The 20,848-nt window shown below is 53.5% G+C and overlaps 1 protein-coding gene across 7 annotated transcripts in view; it reads left to right on the top strand.

Moving 5' to 3' along the window:
- Positions 1-20,848, top strand: part of LOC128760206 (receptor-type tyrosine-protein phosphatase gamma-like) — a 64,136-nt gene that overhangs the window by 11,790 nt on the left and 31,498 nt on the right. For all 7 annotated transcript variants that reach the window (XM_053867326.1, XM_053867330.1, XM_053867325.1 and 4 more), the window contains exon 2: positions 12,573-12,689. In XM_053867326.1, coding sequence (XP_053723301.1) covers positions 12,573-12,689 — 117 coding nt within the window. The remainder of the gene's footprint in view (positions 1-12,572; positions 12,690-20,848) is intronic.

The following is a 20,848-nucleotide window of genomic DNA, read 5'->3' as shown; positions in this document are numbered from 1 at the left end:
TGATAGAAACATGTCGTGAAGAAGCCGCTCATGCTGAGGCGGCAGTGGAACCTTCCTGCTGTGACACCAGTGACTTCTTCATGTGACAACACCAGTCCTCAGAGGGACTGGAATAAAGGGACCGGTGCCCGAGTGCTTCGGAGGCAGGTGGCGCCGGCGCCGGCCGGCGAGTGTGTCAGAGGCGAGTGTGTGATGTCACCGCTGTCTGTGTTGTCTCCGTGCTGTGGTGTGAGGAATGCTAATGCTGAGTTAGTGATGGCAGCCCCGGGTGCTGGCTGAGCAGCTGGCAGCCGCCGGAGCAGCAGAGATGCTGGAAAGTTCCCTCTGATGTGTCACGTGTCTGAGCAAACACAGCAGCTCTCTGAGCCTCACCTGCACCTCTGTCAGCCACCTGTCACTGTCGCTGTGGCGACGGATGTACTAGGTTATCACTGTGTTGAAAAGATATTTTTAGAGATTAGTTACCTTTTGCATAATTCACATTGGAACGTGTGGAAAAAAAAACAATCTTCCGACACCACGAGTTAACTGAGTCCAGTCAGTGAAGTCACATGACAGCACTGAGGTGTGCGCTGGACGTCAAAGAACTTGAAGCAACTTTGACAAACATGGCTCCTTTCTCACACGGATGGATGAGGCTCCTGAATCCGTCTGTGCTGAGAGTGACTTTTGTCTTCTGTGAGCGAGCGCTCCTCATGGAACAGTGAGCTCCAGTGAAGAAGGAACAGCTTTCTTCTCCACTGACTCCACACTTCATCTCCTCAGCTGACTAGCGTCTCCTCTCTGTGGTCTGAAACCCAACCATCCTCTCTCCTCTGCGTGACTCCGCCCCCCAACATTTGGAGCCAGCACCAGCCACTTGAAGAGAAAGCAGCTCCTCAACATCAGCCAGCTCCAGTAGCTCCCTTCAGATGGCAGCTCTTCCTTCCACGCTGTGGATGTAGCGCCGTCACTGGGCGCACGCTGGTCTGCAGCAGCGCTGCACCGGAGGAAACTGCCGGTTAAGGACACACACGGCTCCGAGGGAGCGTTGGTCATGAGGCTGCTGAGTTTTAATCTCAGCGACCAATGAGGACCAACCAAAGTACCGTCTTGTTCTCCATCTATATCATGACATTTCCTGTGTTGTGATGAGAAGTAACGGTTTGTCTGACTGGGTGATACGGTGCATCCGCATCAGCACAGTGGAGCAGTGGTTAGCGCTGCTGCCTCTCAGGAGGAAGCATGAGGGTGTCGGCTCCAGCTCTGGAGCTGCGTGGGTTTGTAACTGGTCATGTGGAGAAAAGCCTCATTTTCAACAGCCCAACGTGCAGCGCGTCCTAATGTTGCGCCCTCCAGTGACCTCACACAGGCAGAAGCACCTCTGCAGACGATGGAGGAGCATGTCATGCTGCAGATTCCTGCATCCATGCGGAGGCCTGTCGGTGAGACTTCAGCCTCCAGCGATGGAGCAAATAAACAAGTTCAACCGTGTGGGGTGGCGGTCCGTGGCCAGAGGGCTGTTGAGCGCACTTCCTCCCAGACGCTTATCAAGACATTAAAACACATTAGAGCGGCGGTAAAAACGGTGCCAGCCATTATCACGGAGCAGGGCCCCAGATTGAGTTACAGCCACTGTGAGACGTGAACGTCAGTGTGGAATATGCCCGAGCCCAGACGGCACTTAGAAACCCTATTGATTCTTCAGTGAAAAAAGCCTGGGAGAGACGGGAGCCCGGAGTGGAGCATGGAAAAAGTAAGGACGACTGACGAGAGGCGGGGAGAAGCTGGACTCAGTTCTCTCTGCAGTACGAGACAGCACCTACGTCTTCCACTGACCCGGAAACCCCGTCCTCCCAGGGCCATTTATAACCATAATGGAGGAGCTGAACGTCAAGCTTCCATTCATCTCCATCTCCTGCTGGTCACTTGAAGTGAGCGGTTTTAAAAGTTCTGAAACAATTGTGTTAGAATGTCGTGCACATTCTGCGGCTCATGATCAACCGAGTTACAGACTGTTTGGCTTCCGAAGAGACCCGCACGTCTCCTATCAGCTGATGAAAAGCCACTCGGCGTCCGAGCGTGGAGCGGAGGAGCCTGTGATCAACAGGAGCAGACGTTGGGTCATAAACACATGGGAAGATGTCGACGGGAGACAGATCAGATGTTGTGTTGACGTATGAAGAGCCCAAGCGTCTGAGGGAGCGGCTTCTTAAAGCGCAGCCTCCTGACAGGAACAGTGTGTTGAGACGTACACCTGTGAATTCACAGGAGAGTCAACGCAACGCTGGCATGGAACAGAGCAAAGTCAAAGAAGAATCACGGCTCTTTGTCTCCCTGAGCGGCTGCTATCAATCACCGCCGGCATTAGCGTCACTGGCCTGCAGCCATGAAAGCATCCTGCCAGAGAGACGATCCGGAATCAATGAGTGAGACGCAGCACCAGCCAGGTCCATCCGTGTGTGTGTGTGTGTGTGTGTGAGTGAGTGTGTCTCCTTCTCCTCCACCTCCTCTGGGCCCCGCAGCATCACTGACATGGCGGCTCCCGTTCCCCTGCACTGTGACAGGATCGTGCTGAATAGATCGGCTCCCTGACAAGTCATCACCAGTGATGTGGCGCCAGAGACGTGTCACAAACACCAGCCTGGACCCACCTGCGTGTGTGTGTGTGTGTGGAGGGAGGGGGAGAAGGGAGGAGCTTAGCATTAGCAGAAAACTACAGGGATGGTGGAACCACTTGCAACGTGATGTGCCACAGTTCAGATGGGGGCGCTGCAGCGCAGCCTCCTACAGTGTGTGCAGCGAGGAGAAAGCATGAGCCATTTAGCATTTTTACTTGGGGCAGGAAACAAGTTGGTTCCCAAATGTAGCGCAGTTTTTTTCGAGACAATATTTAATCTCAGAATCTTTTTTTTCCTACCTTTGAAACGGCGGACTGGCGCCTCCTGCTCAACAGAGCAGACTCACGACGAACCTTTGCATTCAACACCGACAGTAAACCGGCCAGTTGTCACGTCCTTCATAATCTACTGTACACACGTGAAGTCTCACTTCGATCCTGAGAGAGTTAGCGCTCTGGGGGGTGTTTCAAAGCAACGCTCAGAACAGAGTGAAGTCAAAGAAGAATCTGCACCGATGGACCTCTGCTGTTGCAGCGGCAGGTGCAACTGAGAGAGTTAGCGTCCGCGTGCTAACAGGTTAGCGCTGTGGAGGGTGGTCGAGACTGGGACGACACCATCCTGGGCAGGAAGACTGTGGGGTAGTTGTTGGATCTTGGTTATTTAATCCAGGTCTCACGGTGTCTGCTGGAAACCATGACGTGGGTTATGTTTTTCATTCATGAATCTGTCATAAATGATGAATAAATTAATAGATCAGTGTCGCCACATAACTGGAATGTGCGCCCAGGTGTCTGGGGAAATGGAGCACATGATCCCAGCTCTGACCTTGAGGATGGGCCTGCTGTCACCACATGCTCAGAATCACAGTGGCTCCTGCGAGTGGAGCAGCCGCCGCCGCCTGCAGACTCCATGTTGAGCCTTTTTCATTCGCTGGTCTTCCTCCATGTGACGTGCCGCAGAGGGAAGTGACCCCCAGCAAAGTCTGCTCTTCTGCAAAAATCCACTTCTAAATCCCTCCCCTCACGGGAATCGGCCGGTGCACCTCCACCGAGGAACTTGACCCACAAAACCTTCACCCCATGGAAGTAGATAAGTGGAGAATTATGTTTTGATTCTATGGAGAGCAGGTGCTGGGAGGATGGGACAGAGTTCTCCATGAAGCTGTGGGCTTTACTGGAGACTGGTCTTTCTTTTGCTGAATCTTCATTTGTCTGATCTGCAGTTTGAGGGCAGTTTCACCCTGTGGGTTCTGTCTCGGGTGGGTCTGAGTCCGATGCGCCCCCTGCTGGGCAGCCTCAGGCCATGTCCCTGTTTTCCTCCTCAGCTGGGGGCGCTCTGCACACAATGGCTGGTTTGTGACCCACAATGAAGGAAGTCGTCATCAGCCGCATGACAACCTGTTCACCACCATCGCCTTGACCTCCTTATTTCTCTGTCACTCATCTGTTCAGTTCAGATATGAACTGATGACGGAGCTGAGCCACGGCTGGAACGGAATGTGGCGTTTCACAGCCAAAACTAAACATGAAAGAGTCTTGTGAAGAGTCAGTGACTGTAGAGCGCAGCATGATTCACTGAAGCAACTCTGTCTGTCAGTAACGTCAGGTGTTGATCAGCCTAATAAAGGAGACCTGAGGTATCAAACCCCGCACACACCTCCAGTCCTGGACCTCTGCGCTCCTGTTCCCCAGCACCAGTCTCCTGCAGCTGAAGCTGCTCACCTCAGTGTTCTGGGAGTCTGAACCATGTCGTGCGCCCAGACAGCCATCAGACCCTTCACTGCCCGCCATCCATCATGTTGCTGTGGAGTCACGCTGGACACCGAGTTTCCAGCGTCTAGTGCCAAGTCACTTGAGGCCAGAAACTCACCCCCCGCTGAGAGTTTCCTGAGATGAGGTGCAGGTCTCCAGCTGGGATCAAGTCCACGGCCAGAACCTGACTCACTTGTGTTCACATCTTCTGAGCCAAAAGAGCTTCGTGTGGAGACAGAGTCTGCGGTGAGTTTTGGTGGGAGCGAAAGTGAAATGAAAGGATGGATTAGATGAGCTCAGCCTTCAGCCGACGCTCTTGTTTACGAGACACAATATTGCTGCGCCGCACGCCAGACTGTCTGTGTTTACCTTGGTGCTGTGTTGCAGCTGGAATCACGGTGAGTTGCTAAAAAGATGGGTCTTGACCCGTCGCTAACAGTAGCATCGACACAGACGCGCGACATGAGCTGCCGAGCGTCGTCGAGATCTGATGAGTCTCATCACGGAATCCACCGCTGAGACAGTGAGCGGATGGTGTCAGGCCATCAGAAGAAAGATCTCACCTGCTCAAAGGTATTGAGGAAAGTCACCAACACTGACAGTCATAATGCAGCCTCTGGCTGCAGGTCTGGTGAAGTGAGGGCTGCAGCGAGCGTCACTCACAGTCCTGCATGATGACCTGTTCAGCGGGTTCCTATTCATTGCTTTTGGAAGTGTTAGCATATGAGCTCGGCTGCTCCACACACACGGTCTCTTTCGTGTGTTTTGCTCACCTGTGCGCCACCTTGGCCACATGGTGACTCTGGTTATGCACTTGGTCTGACAGCATGGCACGGTGGAACTGCAGGATCCACCCGCGTGGACGCTAACCTTAGCTTTGATCAGCGCTGATCGTCTCACTTGGTTTGGTGAACCAGCGGAGAAGAAATGGACGGAGCCTGTGTTGCGGTGACAGACGTGTCAGAGGTGTGAGGATGCTAACGTTAGCCTGGATGCTAGCCCACTGTTGTTTGTTCAGGAGAAATCCAAACCTACTGTTGAACATCCATGTTGTATTGTTCATGTTGTGGGACATGGTGGAGCATTTGGCTCACTGACGTGTGACACCAGAGAAGGTCAACACAGGGAAGAGTGGTCCTGGCTACTAACAGGTCCCTGTTGTCCTGTCCAACACTGTTGTGAAATCAAGTCCTTTGGTCTCCTGGACATCTCTCCACACTTCATCTTCCCACTTGGTTTCAAGTCAGCTCTGGAGCTGCCTGGGTTTGAAGGGGTCATGTGATCAAGTGGTGAGCGGCCAGTGAGGAGGAGTGGGACACTGAGCCCAGTGTCGGGGGAGAGACGGGACACAGTCTCAAACACAGCGTGGAGTCTGAGGTGCCATGGTTCACCAGCGTCGTGAGGACAACACAGGTGTTCCTGTGGCTCCAGGCTGGAGGGCATGTTGGTAGCAGAGGTGCATTGGATCCACACTGACCGACCAGTTGAACTGTTCAGAGAGAGTGAGAGAGAGAAGCTATGGATTCCCCGACACTCATCTCTGACAGGGCAGGGTTTTCCTCCTCCTAAATCTCACCCAGCAGACTCGAGCCTTGTCTTTGCTGCCAGGATCTCTGCATCCCACCTTTGCACCAGGCTGTAATCCGACCTTCAGCATCTGCTGCAGTCTCGTGACACAGGTTTGTCTTCGACGCTGTTCTGGCTCGGTGTCTCCATCAGTGCATGACGTGAGAAGAGCGAGGTGCCCACCAAAACCTCCACCAGCACATGAGCAGAGCATGAGCCTCTCGCACGCTCTCCACTGTTACCCTCTACTTTTGTTATCCATCAGACTCAGAAGTCTCCATCAGATATGGAATGGTCTTGAACCGCTCCACGCCCCACACTGACATTCGGTTGGATTTGTGGGGAGGGAAACAGCAGCGCTCTCTTCCTCAGGGCCAGTTGAGGGCGGTGCACAGCTTGACAACATCAGACACCCCCTGACATTTGGCAGTTCCTGCTGCTGGGCAGCAAACACCCTGCAGGACCATCATGCATCTGTGATTATTGAAATGCCACATGAGGAGATGGGGAGATGTTTTTAGGCCAAGAGAGCAGGACGAGCCTTTTGTTCTCTCCTGCCGTGGACTGAGCCTGTAGCCAGCAGCATGCTTGACTCAGGGAGGGAGAAACACAGCGCCTCCTACTGCCCTCATCTGTACTGCCTGCAAACCGCCGGTCACGACTAGCGTTCCACATCCAAGACACTCAGAAAGAGATGGAGAAGATTGTTGTGCTTAAAGGTCGCGAGGCAGCTCCCTTCTATCGTTCATGAAGAGCTCAGTCCAACGCAGGAGCATGTGCAAGACTTATTCATGTATATTCTGTGAGCTAAAGCAGGGAAATTCTAGATGCGCGCGACAATGTTGGTCAGGAGGAAGTGAGCGCAGGACTTCCATGGAGTGAGTCCTAGCAAACGATCACCTGAGCCTCCTTTGGCCCCGCCCCTCTACACGGCACCATATTCCCTCCCTCCTTGTTGAAGTCACGTGCGAGGCCAAACCCTCACATGGTCCCACAAATCTTGGCACCAAGGGTGGCGACTCGGACGTGAAGGATCCTGAATCCTAAACGTCCAAATCCCCATGATGGAACTGTAGAATAGAGGGAAGTGAGTGGTGCAGCATCAGCCCAACACTATAAACCAACATGGCCGACCTGCAGCTCCATCTCTCTCCAGGCTGTTTCTGAGCCTCTACATCAACAGAGCAGCAGCTACTGTTGGAGTGAGCCGCTCACACACCCCTGTACCTCTCAGACTCCGCCCCCATCCAGACCTCCGTCAGGCTCCGCCCTCATGAGGTGCTCTGGAACTAAACAACCAGCGCTCACTACACGTCATCATAAACAGAATGGACTTATGTTCGCACCAGTTTTTATTGAGCATCTAGATTAGTTCATTTATTTATCAGGCAAATGAAGCATATTTGGTTCAAACCATTGCAGCCTGGAGCTTTTCTTAGGCTAAAAAAGAACCATAAATGATCACAACTTTCCCTGCAATTTTTAAAAAATCTGCCACAAAATCAGGTATTTTTGGCTGCAACGTTCAATAATAAAAGTCTGGAGGAGAAGCCAAACTGTGGCAGTGAAACCCAGCTGTCAATTTCATGGTTTTGATTCATTTCATGATTGTACGACTAAAATAGTCATGTATATTATTATGCTGCTGTCTCTTTAAGACAGCCAAGACCGAGAAGACAGCTGCAGCCACGATGACGGAGTCACATTCTGACTAGTTGCCATCCATCGTCTGTGGAACATTTTTACATCTTCCTCGTAGATGAACATTGGACTTTGCACTGCATTTAAAAGGAAGGTATCTCCAGATGGTGGCGGAGTTTTTTTCCTCGCTGGATCCGGATGAGGGCCCATGAGGACCCAATATTTTTTGGTATATTCCTAAACCTGAGATTGTATGACGTGTGGTGTGACGTGTCAGGAGAAGTGAAGTAGCGCACTGCTGTCAGACCCTGACTAAAATCTTCTCACTGGCTTCAGAGGCAGAAGCGACTCGTCTCACTCCCCTGTTAGCTCTCAATGGAAACGGTCAGCCTCAGACGGGCACTTCTTTCCATAGATTGGCTGTTATTCCATAGCTCTTGTTAATGTTGGATCCATGTTCCTCCGTCAAGATCCGCTGCAAGATCTCAGGATGCAGTTTTACGTTTATTGCAGCAAAAATTGAACACAAAACGTTGGTGATACTGAGGGGTTTCTGCGGAACATCTCCACCACGCAGCTTCTGTGTCAGGGCTGTTCCTGCCAGGCTCGGAGCCACTGCGCAGTAGAAGTAGGACTGCTCCAGTCCTCGCGCGTCTCCCTGTCCTACAAGAAGCTTTTTCAGTAGTAAATGGCCGTCGTAGTGATTTCATGGATGTACGTGAGAGGAGTGAAGCATGTGATGAATACGGCGTGTGTTTATTGTGATTCTCAATGGAGGTGATGATGCCATGCTCAACACGCTCTGGAGCTTGGATCATGGGATGATGATGGGATCATGTCTCCGACCATGTGTGGCTGTGTCACGTCAGCAGAAGCACCAGAGCTGAGCTGGAGAGAGGTGAGAGGAGAGGGTGGTGTTCCCTGATGGCGGAGGTCTGCTGTGCCTGCACCTCACAGAGCACGATGTGCTTCACTGGGAGCCGCCGCCGCCGCCGCCGCCGCTGCTGATCCACGTCCAGCCTCACAGCAGCTCCACATCACACATCACTAACATTGGATCCAACCACTCAAATCTTGCCTAGTTCCAGTAGCTGGGAAGCATCTGACAGGTTCCTCTGTCTCACCTGAGGAACCGTTGTGGTCCACCTGAGCAAACATCCTGGTCTCTCATCATTCCCTTCCGTTCCAGCTGCTGGAGACTGTTGTCTAATCACATGAAGCAGGTTCGTCCTCCCATCAATCTTGCTCAAGCTGCTCTGCAGAGATAAAGCCCTGAAGTCAGCTGTGCACGGCGAGGTTTCTTATCAGGCCGTGCTTGTCTTCACCTGTGTGTGCAGTGACACTGGAGTGTGTGGGTGCCGTCACCGCGTGTTGACGGCTGGTGCGGGAGGGTTGGGGAGAAGGCTGAGGGGTGGCGTGGCTCTTTTGAAGCAGCCAGTCACCCTGCGACACACCAGCCCTCTCCCTTCTGCTGAGAACGTAGAGGACCACTGCTCTCTGAGTGCAGAGAGCAGCTGCTGGTTGAGTAACGTCCTTGAACACCAGCAGCAGGAGAGGCGAGGAATGCCAATGAAGGCCCGACCATGTGGACCAGAGCAAAACTGCGTGTGTGTGTGTGTGTGTGTGTGTGTGTGTGTGTGTGTGTGGTCCCTGGGATTCACACCGCCTGTAGTTCACCTCCACTGGAAGCCGCCAGGGTTCAGTGCAGCGTGGCTGTGTCTGGTCCTGCGTTTGGATGAAGACCTGCGCAAAACAGCCCTCAGCGTTGGACCACAAACACCACGGCTGGCCAGTTTCTCACCAGTGTTGGAGACCTGCCTTGACTGACGTCTGGATCCGTCCCGGCTCTCCTGCCGCACAGGTCTGCTTCACTAGACTCCACATTCAGTGCACAGAACCAGACCTGCACCAGCTTATAGCCATCAACGTGAGGAGTCTGCAATGGTGTGTCGCTCCAAGATTTCAATCCTGGACTGCAAGAAGCTACAGAAGGACCTTGACCTGCCAGAACACAGGTGCGAAACAAAGGCTGCAGTGGCAGAAGATGCAGCCAGTCGTCATTGTTCCAAGAGTTTCTTATTGATCTGTGCCAGAATGATCAGAATAGAGACCAGGCCACCTGGGGAGACTCTTTAGAAAACCAAGGGTTCCTTTGGAAATGGCAAACATGGATTCTACACCTTTTAAGACCCTAGAAAAGTCACGAATTACACCTGTGACTGACTGGTGACACCAATAATGGACCGAGACCAGTTGAAATCTTTGGCAAATGGCAAAAATGAATTCTGAAACCCGAGGACAGTCACTGAAAATGAGATTTGCAATTGACAGATGCTCAGAAAATAAAGCCGAAAGAGCGTATTGCGATTATCTCAAGCAGACCAGTTGAAATCTTTGAGTGACACACCATTCCGAACCCCTCACATGCTGTGTATGGCTACGAGCTGGTGCACTTTCTCTGAGTGTTCTTTCAGTGAAGGAGCCTCCCAGCGTCTCTCGGAGTGGGAAACTCTTTCAGACTGAGCTCCGTTTGTATCTGTAGCCTGGAGGTCCTGGCCCAGCGCCGATAAACGGCATCACATAGCAAAACCACACCAGTCTTGGCTCATCGGTGGCGAGGTGCTCAAACAGTCCGTGCAGCCCTCAGAGCCTGATGCCCTGAGGGCTGCACGGAGCTCTGCCTGTCAGCATCCACGGGCCGTTGGTCTGAAGTGCTCTCGTCACGAGCCAAACTTTGGAAAAATCGAGCTCAGTCCGAGGATTCGTCCGCAGTCCACAATTGAGCTGAGTGAAAGGATGGTGCTGATGTGCAAGCTTGTGTTGAAAAACAATAACGTGCTAAATACTCAGCAGAAAAATAGGCGTCTGAGGTGCGAGGACCTTTGGCCGGGAGGCACTTTCCACTCTTTCCATGCTCAGTGAAAATCCCTGTTGGTTCGGAATCGGTCCAGGGAAAGTGGCTTGAAACCTGGAGTCTGGTTCAGTATAATATAAAAAAACGAAACTAAAAAGTCTATTTCTGTTCCACATCACAAGGAGAATATTCACGGAGAGCGTGGGCCCCAACAGGAGCCAACAGACTGCGCTCCACTGAGTGCAGAGGGAGATAAAGTGATGACGCATCACTTCTCTCTCTCCACCGGACTGTTTGCAGACGAAATGATTAAGTGCCAATAGTCTCACAAGTGTCACCAAACCAGCAGTACCATCAGTACTTTCTCATGTAGATCCCACACTGCGCTGCCACCACCCATGGCCAGTAGAGGTGTGAGTGTTGTCAGCAGAGGAAGAGCAGCGTGTCCTGCTGTCACCACAAGTGTTGTCTGAGCAGAGGAGGGAGCGCCGATGGTGAACAGCTGTTTTCATTCATCTTCATCTGGATGGCTGCTTTGCTTCGGCGCCAGGGTGACACCATGCAGACGTGGAGCTGTAGATGATGTAGAGTCTGGACGGACGCTCCCTTATGGTCCACCATATCTCGCCTAACACCCTCTCCACCGTGACACCTCTGCATCTCAGGATCAAGTGGATAAACCCGCGGCTCACTGGCTGCATCGGACCTGCACACGTGAACATGAGGAGACGTGACGGCGCCGCGCTCTCCAGCTCCGCGGCGTGTGACAGTTGTGGAGAGTGTGGTGGACTGTGGTTCACCATGGTCGTTTGAAAGTGATGTTGAATCCAGGGAACCTTTGATCATGACACTGGTGGACTCTGACTCTCTGGATCCCTGTTTCTTTGATGAGATGGAGTGGTCCTCACAGGTTCTCTGACGCGCTCCTCTGCCTTGGTTCACATCAACACATGCAGCTCTCCTGCTGCCAAGGTGACAACACTTGGATATTGGACGTATTGGCGGCGGCGGCGGCGGCGGCGTCCTGTTCCGCGTCCCCATGAGGCGTCACATGTTGTCAAGGAAGCCTGGGAAGTGTTTCTGCAGTTCAGCGCCTCTACAGAGACAGCAGTGTTCCAGAGGTCCGGACACTCAAACTCAGTCGAAGCTGTTCAGCTGCGGCTCCACAGAGATGTTTAGCATGTATCTGTTGCTTGGGTTGTTGTAGGTATCTATGAGTGTGGAGCGTCTCCATCTTCTCCCTCCTCTCCATGATCCCGCCCCTTTTTCCCTGTCAGGATCATAGTTCCTCATGGTAAGGACTCGGTCATGTGATGAATTAGAACCATTCACTCTTGTACCTAAAGCACAGCCCACAACTCCTCCGAGTTCAGAAGTTCGTCTCAGGTGCTTTTCATGTTAGAAGCCTGAAGTTCAGCAGCACTGAATTTCAGGCGTTGCTCCTCAGAGATCTGCTCTAAGCCCCTCCCCCGCCTGCAGTGACCTCCAGTCTGGGGCTTGGTGAAGCTCTGGCAGCGTGTGAGGTGTGTTTACGGCAGGAAAATCCGTCCCAACGCCACTGTGGGAGGGGACTTGTTGGGGAACCAGCGTGTGACGCTGCACCAGCCCAGCCAGGACTACAAGGATGGCTGCGGCGTTTCAACTGACCAACACCTGGCTCAATAAGAATGAAAGTGAGGTCCACGTGGTCTCAGTGAGATGGTTCTGCTGTCACACCTGACTGAAGGAAGTGATCTGAGGAGTGCTGTGTTCTGGCTCTTTGTCCGTCGTGTTCACCTGAGAGATGCCAGAGTCCATGAGGAGGACACTGTGACTCATCAGAGTCCCTCACACACACACACACGCACGCAGAGGTTGGGCATCACACACCTTCAGAGCTTGGCTTCCAGCCTCAGGGAGAACCAGCTCTGCACCTGGTTGTTACTGGAATGAAGCCACACTCATTTTAGGTCGCGGCGTTGTTCTGCTCTTCACCGTGTTGTTGAAGTGTGACTTGCTGGGACGTGATTCCCGGTGCGCTGCTGAGTTGACCTTTGTTTTGCCAGTGGAGGTCTCCGTGAGGCATCCGGCCTGGAAGGTCAGCGGAGGACTCAGCTGGACGCCGCGGGCTCTGGCTCAGCTCGGCTAAACTCCTGTCCCTGGTGTTCTTCTCCCCTGCAGCGCTGACAGGAAGCAAAGCCGCGTCTCAAGCCCTCATCCAAGGACCTCGCCGCGCCACCGCTGGCGAGACACGACTCCGGAGAGCTGCCACCGAGGACACCTACTGGGCCTACTCAGGTATGCCTGTGTGTGTGTGTGTGTCACTGCTGAAGCTGCTGACGTGTCGGGGAGGCCCGTCTGCCTGACAGGCTCATGCAGGCTGGCTGCAGCGTGAACTGGAGCTGAAGAGCTCAGCGGGGATGAGCACGGCTGAGAGTTTGCTCTGAAGTCTGCTGCTGGTCCACAGTCTCAAACACCTCCGTCTCATTGGCTTTGTTGCCTGCAAACGGCCTGTTGTTGCCCAGGAGGATGGGACCGTGACCCAGCCTCACTGCGTGGCCAGTGTCCACCTGGCCTCGTTGCTGCTCTTTAGCTTCTCATTCCAACCCTGCTGTAGTTGACACTGTACTTGATCCTGACCCTGAGAGAGACCCTGGACCCTCGCCACACCCGAGTCTAAGGGGCCCACAAACGACCCTGCTGTAAAAAGTCCAGTCCGTCGTGCCATCACCAACTGTGTGGACTGGTTTGCCCTGATGAAGCCAACAAGAACGGACTGTACTCACGTGAATGTGGAGACACAGAGTGAAGGACAAGAGGCGGGAGCAGGAAAAATGGCGTGTTGCTTCATAGAGTCTTTGTGTCCTGGTTGGACGGCACTTTGAGGCCGTGCTTGAGAATGGGTGAAGGACCTCTGTGGTTTGGAAGGTTCCTGCTGTGATGTTTCTGTCTGGTCCAGCATAGACCAATAGCAAGAAGCCGTGGGCCACGTGGACTGGATCTGGAAGCTGTATCAAGCTCAGGAAAGGAAAGCAAGTTTGTCTCCAAATCTTGCTGTTTCACTGCAGCGGTGGAGGGTACGACAAGGCCCCAAAGCTTGTCAGCACATTACTGATGGAGAGCATGAGCTCTGCAGGGAGGTTCGGACAGGCAGGTGGAGCGAAGCTGTTCCGCTTGGTTCGGTGCTGCCGCCATCCTGGGCTGCGGCCTTCACTGACTCACTGCGGTCTTGGAGCAGTCCTCATCTTACCTGTTGCAGCGACTGAACGTCATGTTGTCATTCATCTCCGGGGCCGGTCACATGACCACACGTATCTCCCTAACAACCAGCCCTGTCAGCTTGGTCCAGTTGGAAGTTTGTCTGTTCACCAGCCTGGAGCCGCCGCTCGGTGACCGGAGCAGGTGACAAATGCACTTGGATGTGTGCGCGTGAACCGACTCGTGGGCCCGTTGCCCATGTCGTCACTGTCACTGCTTCATTTGCATCATCAGAGACGGAAGCCCCCCGTTGGGCGCCAGTCACGTTGTCCGGCCGGGGGTTCCACACGTCTGAGGCCGTCGCAGGCGTGGCATGAGGGGCTCTCAGCGTGTGGTCAGGAGCCGTCTCTCTGGAGGCTAAAGGCCGCGGCTCCATTCCTGACCAGCTGGTGTCAGGCCAGATAAAACAATACACAGTGCTGTCAGCGCCACCACCAGGTGAAGCTGCTCTGACTCGCCTCACCCTCGGGAGCAGCGGATTTAGAATGAAGAGCTGCTACATGAAGGTGCTTCAATGTGTTGAACCCCACAGCCCCTGAAAGGCTGGGGCCCTCTGTGTTGCTTCTTTACCGCAAGAACTCATCCTCTGAGATGAAGACGAAGGAGAACGCTCTGCTCCTTCCTCATGGTCTCCGCAGGCCGCCGTGTGTCTGGAGGCCCACATGCAACAGTGCTTCTTCAGAGAGCCATCCTGCACCAGCGCAGGGGACGCTGGCCCGGGGCCACACGTGATGGGCCACTTGATTTAGTTCCCGACTCCTGCTCACACGTCTCTGCTCAGTGAGCTGTTCAGCCGGGGAGAGACGAGTGATGATGCAGCAGAGGCTCATGGGCCCGTCAAGTAGGGGCCTGAAATCCCCTTCAGACCATTGAAAATCATGTGTGTGTTGTGGGGCCCTTTTGCTGTTTGTGGAGGCCTTTTGCTGGTCCCCACAAGTTAAGCCTCAATTTGAGCATCAAAACTTCACAATAACGGCATCATTAGATGTAAATGTATGTTTGGTTCCCAGTCCTGGTTCAGGTGAGCCATGTGTTTTGGATGTCCCCACAAATCATGGGAACAGGACATGTGTATCTATCTGTGTGTGTGTGTGTGCGTGTGTGTGAGTGTGTGTTCAGCAGAGATGGGGGACTCGAGTGAAGGGACTTGGGTCGCCAGATCAGGGACTTGTGACTCGCCTGACAAACAGTGGTAAATGACCCAACTTTGACTTGCTATTCATGACTTGACTTGGACTTGCATGCGATGACTGGATGACTTGACACGTCATTGCTTCCTTTGTTGCTGAGAGAATGATAAAAACCATATTTTTCTCGATGCACTAACCCACACAGTATTCACACTTCTACACACACAGGTATATATTATAGTACATTACCTCTGTATAAGTATAATGACCCAGTTACTGTGAAGTCTTCCTCCTCAAATTGAGCTTTGGACCTGTGGGGACCGTGCGTGGTGAGGAACTGGAGGCAGCAGAAACAAGGCCTCAAATAGGACCCAAACTGGCGTCCTGGAGACGCTGGACAGGCAGCGCTCCGGAGCGCAGCAGGACGGTGGCAGGTGAGAGCCTCTGGAGCCCAGTCACACGGGGCCACAGGGGGTCAGGCCAGAGTGGCGCTGCCTCCCAGAGGAGCTGAGGAGCTACCTGCTGACACATGTCTGAGAACACGCTGGAGCTGAAAGGCAGGAGAGCGTCTCATGCTAATCCAAGACGCCGCCTGTGATTCTTTTCTCATTTCCCTCCACTTCCTTGAGCCCACGTGCTGGCACTGACTCCCCCGACCCACATCTTAACTCCATCTCTGGACTGGAAATGGATTTCCTGCGCAGCACAACATCGAGGCCCCTCATTCAGGAGTCCTCATTTGCCTGCTCCTTGTCGAGCGCCGACACCCAGCGCGCCGCAGCCCTGAAGCGGCTCGATGAAGATCGCACAAGTGATGGGTCGCAGCACAATCCTTTGACTCGTTCAAGAGTCACTGCCGGTTTTTCTCCCAGCAAATTGGAAAATTGTAGCCTTAAATCAGATGAAACCAATTCACAGACTCATTTGTTTCCTGTGAACCAGTTGAGATGGATGAAACGCCGATTGTCAGATTCAGATGGTGTGGAGATAATACACCACTGCAGAGGCTACGCTCACATGATGCTCAGAACACAGGATGCTTGTGCTAGCACGGCTAAGTTCCGACTTTTAAAATGCGTGTGAACTGCTTATATCCGACTGCTGGAGAACAAGCACACAGTAGCTGCGCTAAGCTAGCCTGTAGCCGGGAGCTGCACTAAGTTAGCATGTATCCAGAAGCTGGACTAAGTTAGCCTGTAGCCGGTAGCTGCATTAAGTTAGCATGTAGCCGGTAGCTGCACTAAGTTAGCATGTATCCAGAAGCTGGACTAAGCTAGCATGTAGCCAGTAGCTAGACTAAGCTAGCATGTAGCCAGCAGCTGGACTTAGCTAGCATGTAGCCAGTAGCTGGACTAAGCTAGCATGTAGCCGGGAGCTGTACTTAGCTAGCATGTAGCCAGTAGCTGCATGTCACACGGGAGAACATGAGACGATCGGACCTGGCAGCTTCACCTGAGTCCAGCTCCTCTCTGCACGCATCCACAGTCAGTTTGGAGGTTGGTTTCTAACTCGGGTGTCACACAGCACATGCAGGTGGTTGGAGCTGATCTGGAGTGAAAATCAGTTGGACGCAAGTGAAAGTGTGATGAAGATGTGGACGGCTCGCTGCTGTGTCTCTGCACTCCTGTGCTGGACCCACCGTGCACCCAGGTGCCCAGGGGCGTCCTCACCTTCATAAGTCAGTGAACGCACCACCAACACCAACAGCAGCTGCAGCACGTTTCCAGACGCAGCTCTCGCCTGAGGCTCCTGCCTCCAGCACCGTCTCCTCTCATGAACGTGGAGGCGCACGTGTGTGTGTGTGTTGATGAGAGGGCAGGCGGTCACACATTACACCTCGACTCTGTGTGATTGTGTCAGAGGCAGCCTTCACTCTCGCATTGATCCTCATCATCATTCCAAGAGTCCTTCAGTGGTCCTGCTGCCCATCACACACTCAGAGGATGAGAGCAACCGAGTGTCCTCACTGTGTCCCGAAACAAGTCGCAAGTCGCAATGTGGTTAATAGCTGGACTTAGCTAGCATGTAGCCAGTAGCTGCACTTAGCTAGCATGTAGCCAGTAGCTGCACTTAGCTAGCATGTAGCCAGTAGCTGGACATTGCTAGCATGTAGCCAGTAGTTGCACTAAGCTAGCATGTAGCCAGTAGATGGATTAAGTTAGCCTGTAGCCAGCAGCTGCACTAAGCTAGCATGCAGCCAGTAGCTGGACTAAGTTAGCCTGTAGCCAGCAGCTTGACTTAGCTAGCGTGTAGCCAGCAGCTGGACTTAGCTAGCATGCAGCCAGTAGCTGGACTAAGTTAGCCTGTAGCCAGTAGCTGGACTTAGCTAGCATGTAGCCAGTAGCTGGACTAAGTTAGCATGTAGCCAGTAGCTGGACTTAGCTAGCATGTAGCCAGTAGCTGGACTAAGTTAGCCTGTGGCCAGTAGCTGGACTAAACTAGCATATAGCCAGTAGCTGGACTAAACTAGCATATAGCCAGTAGCTGGACTAAGTTAGCCTGTGGCCAGTAGCTGGACTAAACTAGCATATAGCCAGTAGCTGGACTAAACTAGCATATAGCCAGTAGCTGGACTAAGTTAGCCTGTGGCCAGTAGCTGGACTAAACTAGCATATAGCCAGTAGCTGGACTAAGTTAGCATGTAGCCAGCAGCTGGACTTAGCTAGCGTGTAGCCAGCAGCTGGACTTAGCTAGCGTGTAGCCAGCAGCTGGTAGCCATGTCCCCTAGGCCAAGTCGTGAAGCAGCTAAATATAGGGATTGTCCCTCAGCGCCATCTCGTCACCTCACCGTGGCACAGCCAGTGTCAGCTGCTCACCACTGACCGTGACTCCTCATGTCTTTCCTTCAGTGTGTGTGACAGAGAAACAGTCGTGTCATGAGGGTGACACGTCGATGGGCCAGACTCCAGGCCGGACAGGTCCCAGCTTGAGTCGTCTGGTGCTCGCCGTGTGGTGCGAGCCTCCACCTTGAGTTGAAGAAGACAAACCTGCCCTGGAAGGCGTGGTGATATAGTCATGGTGAGGCCCAGGGGAAGAGCCGGAGGAGGATGGACGGTGTGACGCGGGTGAGAGTGAAGTGTGAGGCGATGCGCTGCCGTCATGGCACCTGGTGGCCGTCTCTTCTTCCTCCTCGTTGACAGAGTCGCCGAGTGGATATTGTGTTGTCATGACTTGCTTGACCAGTCCAGGTGGCAGCAGCATGGAGCGAGAGGACGGCTTGTCCAGCGAGCGTGTGTTTACAGGGAGGGAGGAGGGCGGCGCTGGTTCAGTGGAGCGCTGCTGTCCAAACAAGCCAAAAACAAGCTGGAGCACAATCAATGAGCTCCTACAGCCTTTCAACAGCGGCTGACGTAATGAGCCGTGCCTCTGTGTGCTGTGTGTGACTGGCTCGGCTGTCGCTGCCAAACGTGGCCGACCTGCCGCGTGCTCATGGCGTCGTATACCATATCTTTGTTTTCAACTGTTGTTATGATCGATCCGATCCGAACACCAAGGAGTCCGCACCACGCCTCCAAAGTCAGTGAGTGTCCACAAACCTCCCACCCATCGTCGTGTTCAAAGTCAACATCATGACGCATCTGATTTGAAGTGGAATGGAAATAAATGCTGAATCTCAGGTTTCCTCCCGCTGGAAAACCCCACCTCTTGGAATCCCAACATTTTGCCTGCAGTGATGAACGTTTCTTTGTGTCCGTTGAAAGGATCGGACTGTCGGGGGGGTTGGCGCTGCACCTGTCCCGAGGGTGACAGTGTGTGATCCAGCCTCCTGTGCTGCACGCCACCATCCTGCTGCGGCGACATAAGTCCCTCTAGATATGTGCTCGTGTTTCTTCCCATAATCACAGAGGAGCGAAGGTTCTGGACTAGAGTTCCTGTTCCTGACTCCATCTGTGGATCCTCAGTCAGATCAGGAGACGTGAGTTGCTTTGGGAAAGGAGTGGCAGAACTCGCTCCTCGTCCCTTGGTTGAACTGCAGATCAAACCCAGGCCACTCCGTCCTGCGTCCCAGCCGTGAAGTGAGGACTTCCAGGGAGAGCAGTGACACATGGTGAAGTCAAGTCCTGGTGGTCAGTGGTGAGGACAGAGCCTGAGGCTGGCTGGAGAGCGTGTGGGGCGGAGGGGCTCCGTGGACCTTGAGCTGCAGGGAGGTGGACCATGAGGCCCAACTCCAAATGGAGCAGCCAAACTTGGATTACAGCCTCGGCCCCATCATTGAGGGGATGGAAATGTCGAGTGTCCAAGCCTGTGATGCCCACCTTCACTTCTGAACCAAGTGGACAGAGATAAAGAAGGTGAGGGGTTTGAAGTACTGAGGCTCACCTGTCCAGGGCCATGGAGAGGGTGAGAGGGAGGTGAAGAAGCGGCTGCAGGCAGGATGGAATCATTGGAGAAAAGTCTCAGGTGTGATGTGTGACAAAAGGATGAAAGGGAAAGGGTCCAGAAGGCTGGTGAGGCCAGCAACGTTGTATGGTCTGGAAACAGTGGCACTGAGGAGAAGACAGGAGGCAGAGCTGGAGGTAGCAGAGATGAAGATGCTGAGCTTCTCTCTGGGAGTGAGAGCAGGATGATGGTAGGATCAGAGGGACAGCACATGTGCTCAGGTCTTCAGGAGACCAAGTCAGAGAGGCTGGATGGAGATGGTCTGGACATGTACAGAGGAGAGAGAGAGAGCCAGAACATTGGTAGATGAAGATGCTGAGATGTTGGAACTGCCAGGCAGAAGGTGGAGAGGAAGGCCACATGATGGAGGTGGTGAAGGAGGACATGAGGTTTGAGAGAAGAGGAAGCAGAGGACGGGGGGAGGTGGAGGAGGAGGATCCACTGTGGCCACCACTGAAGGGAGAAGCCCACAGAGGAAGAAGAAGAAGAAAACAAAGAAGAAAAAGAGTTAGGATGCAAAGGACACGTAGCTTTCACACCACATTTTGTGCAATTAGAATTGAAATCTAAAGTTTCAAAGCAGCGTCTAACACTCCACGAGTCTTCACAACATTTTACAGACATTCATATTTGTTGTCAACACTCCAGTCAGCCATGTCGGCGTGTTCGCCAACCTGTCCATGTGGTATGCCGACCAGTCGACTGGTCAACTACTGAACTAATGCTTATGTTTGTGGCACCGTTCTCACTGAGCACATGGATCTGACTTTGTCCAAGCAGCGTCGGTGGTGCTTGGCTCACCTGCGTTTTTGCAGCACAGTGGGGGAAAGAGCTGCCTGAGGGGGGCTCCACTCTCCCTCTGTGGGAGTGGGCGGATTAGCAGGAGTGGCTGCCGCTGCTACGACTGATCAGGCTTTATTCAGAGGAGGCAGCAGCAAGTGCAGCACGATTCTTCATCCCCCCGCGAGGGAAGGATCCCGCCGTAACATCCCCCAGGGGAGCGCGGCCGTGTGTGAGGGCTCCTCTGTCTCAGGTATGAAAGTCACTTTCTCCCATTTGTGAATTCATGCAGTGGAGTCCGACTCCGCCTCCCGCACGCTCACCAGCCCGTGTGTGTGTGTGGGCTCCTTCGTCCCTCCTCCTGTGTGTGTGAGTGGAGGTGATGACTGTCTGAGGGATGGATGCTTATTCAAAATCTGAACCTCAGCAGACATGAATTAGGACTCGATTAGGCCCAGATCTGACGCGTCACCTGACTCTGCTGTGGTCGCCGTGGAGACCCTCAGTGAAGCCAGGAAAAGCAGGCGGGATCAGGCTGCAGGTCCTCGTGCGTCTGGAGCCAGGATCACGGTGAGCACAGCTGCACAGCGTTTTGAGGAGGAAGTTCAGATGGAAAAGAGCCGGTCCCCAGTTGGTCATGGCGTACGGTGGGGCAGCGGCAGGGAGAGAAGGGGGTCGGCGGTGGAGGCACTCGGAGCTGCTTCACCGACGCCTCCACGGACCTCCCAGTGAGAAGTGAGAACCTGTCTGCACCTGGACCTGGTGTTGAGACGGAAGTGGCGAGTCAGATCTGGGACCTCAGTCACATGTGAAGTCGCCACAGAAAGATCAGATCCAGGTCACATCACTTCAGGCTGCGGTCTGCACCCAGCCTGAGTCACATCAGCAAGAGAATGAGAAACAGCATGT

Source organism: Synchiropus splendidus, chromosome 6 (assembly GCF_027744825.2).
Source record: "Synchiropus splendidus isolate RoL2022-P1 chromosome 6, RoL_Sspl_1.0, whole genome shotgun sequence".
Taxonomy (NCBI): domain Eukaryota; kingdom Metazoa; phylum Chordata; class Actinopteri; order Syngnathiformes; family Callionymidae; genus Synchiropus; species Synchiropus splendidus.
Note: the sequence above shows the minus strand (reverse complement) of the source record. Positions and strands in the feature narration are given on the sequence as shown.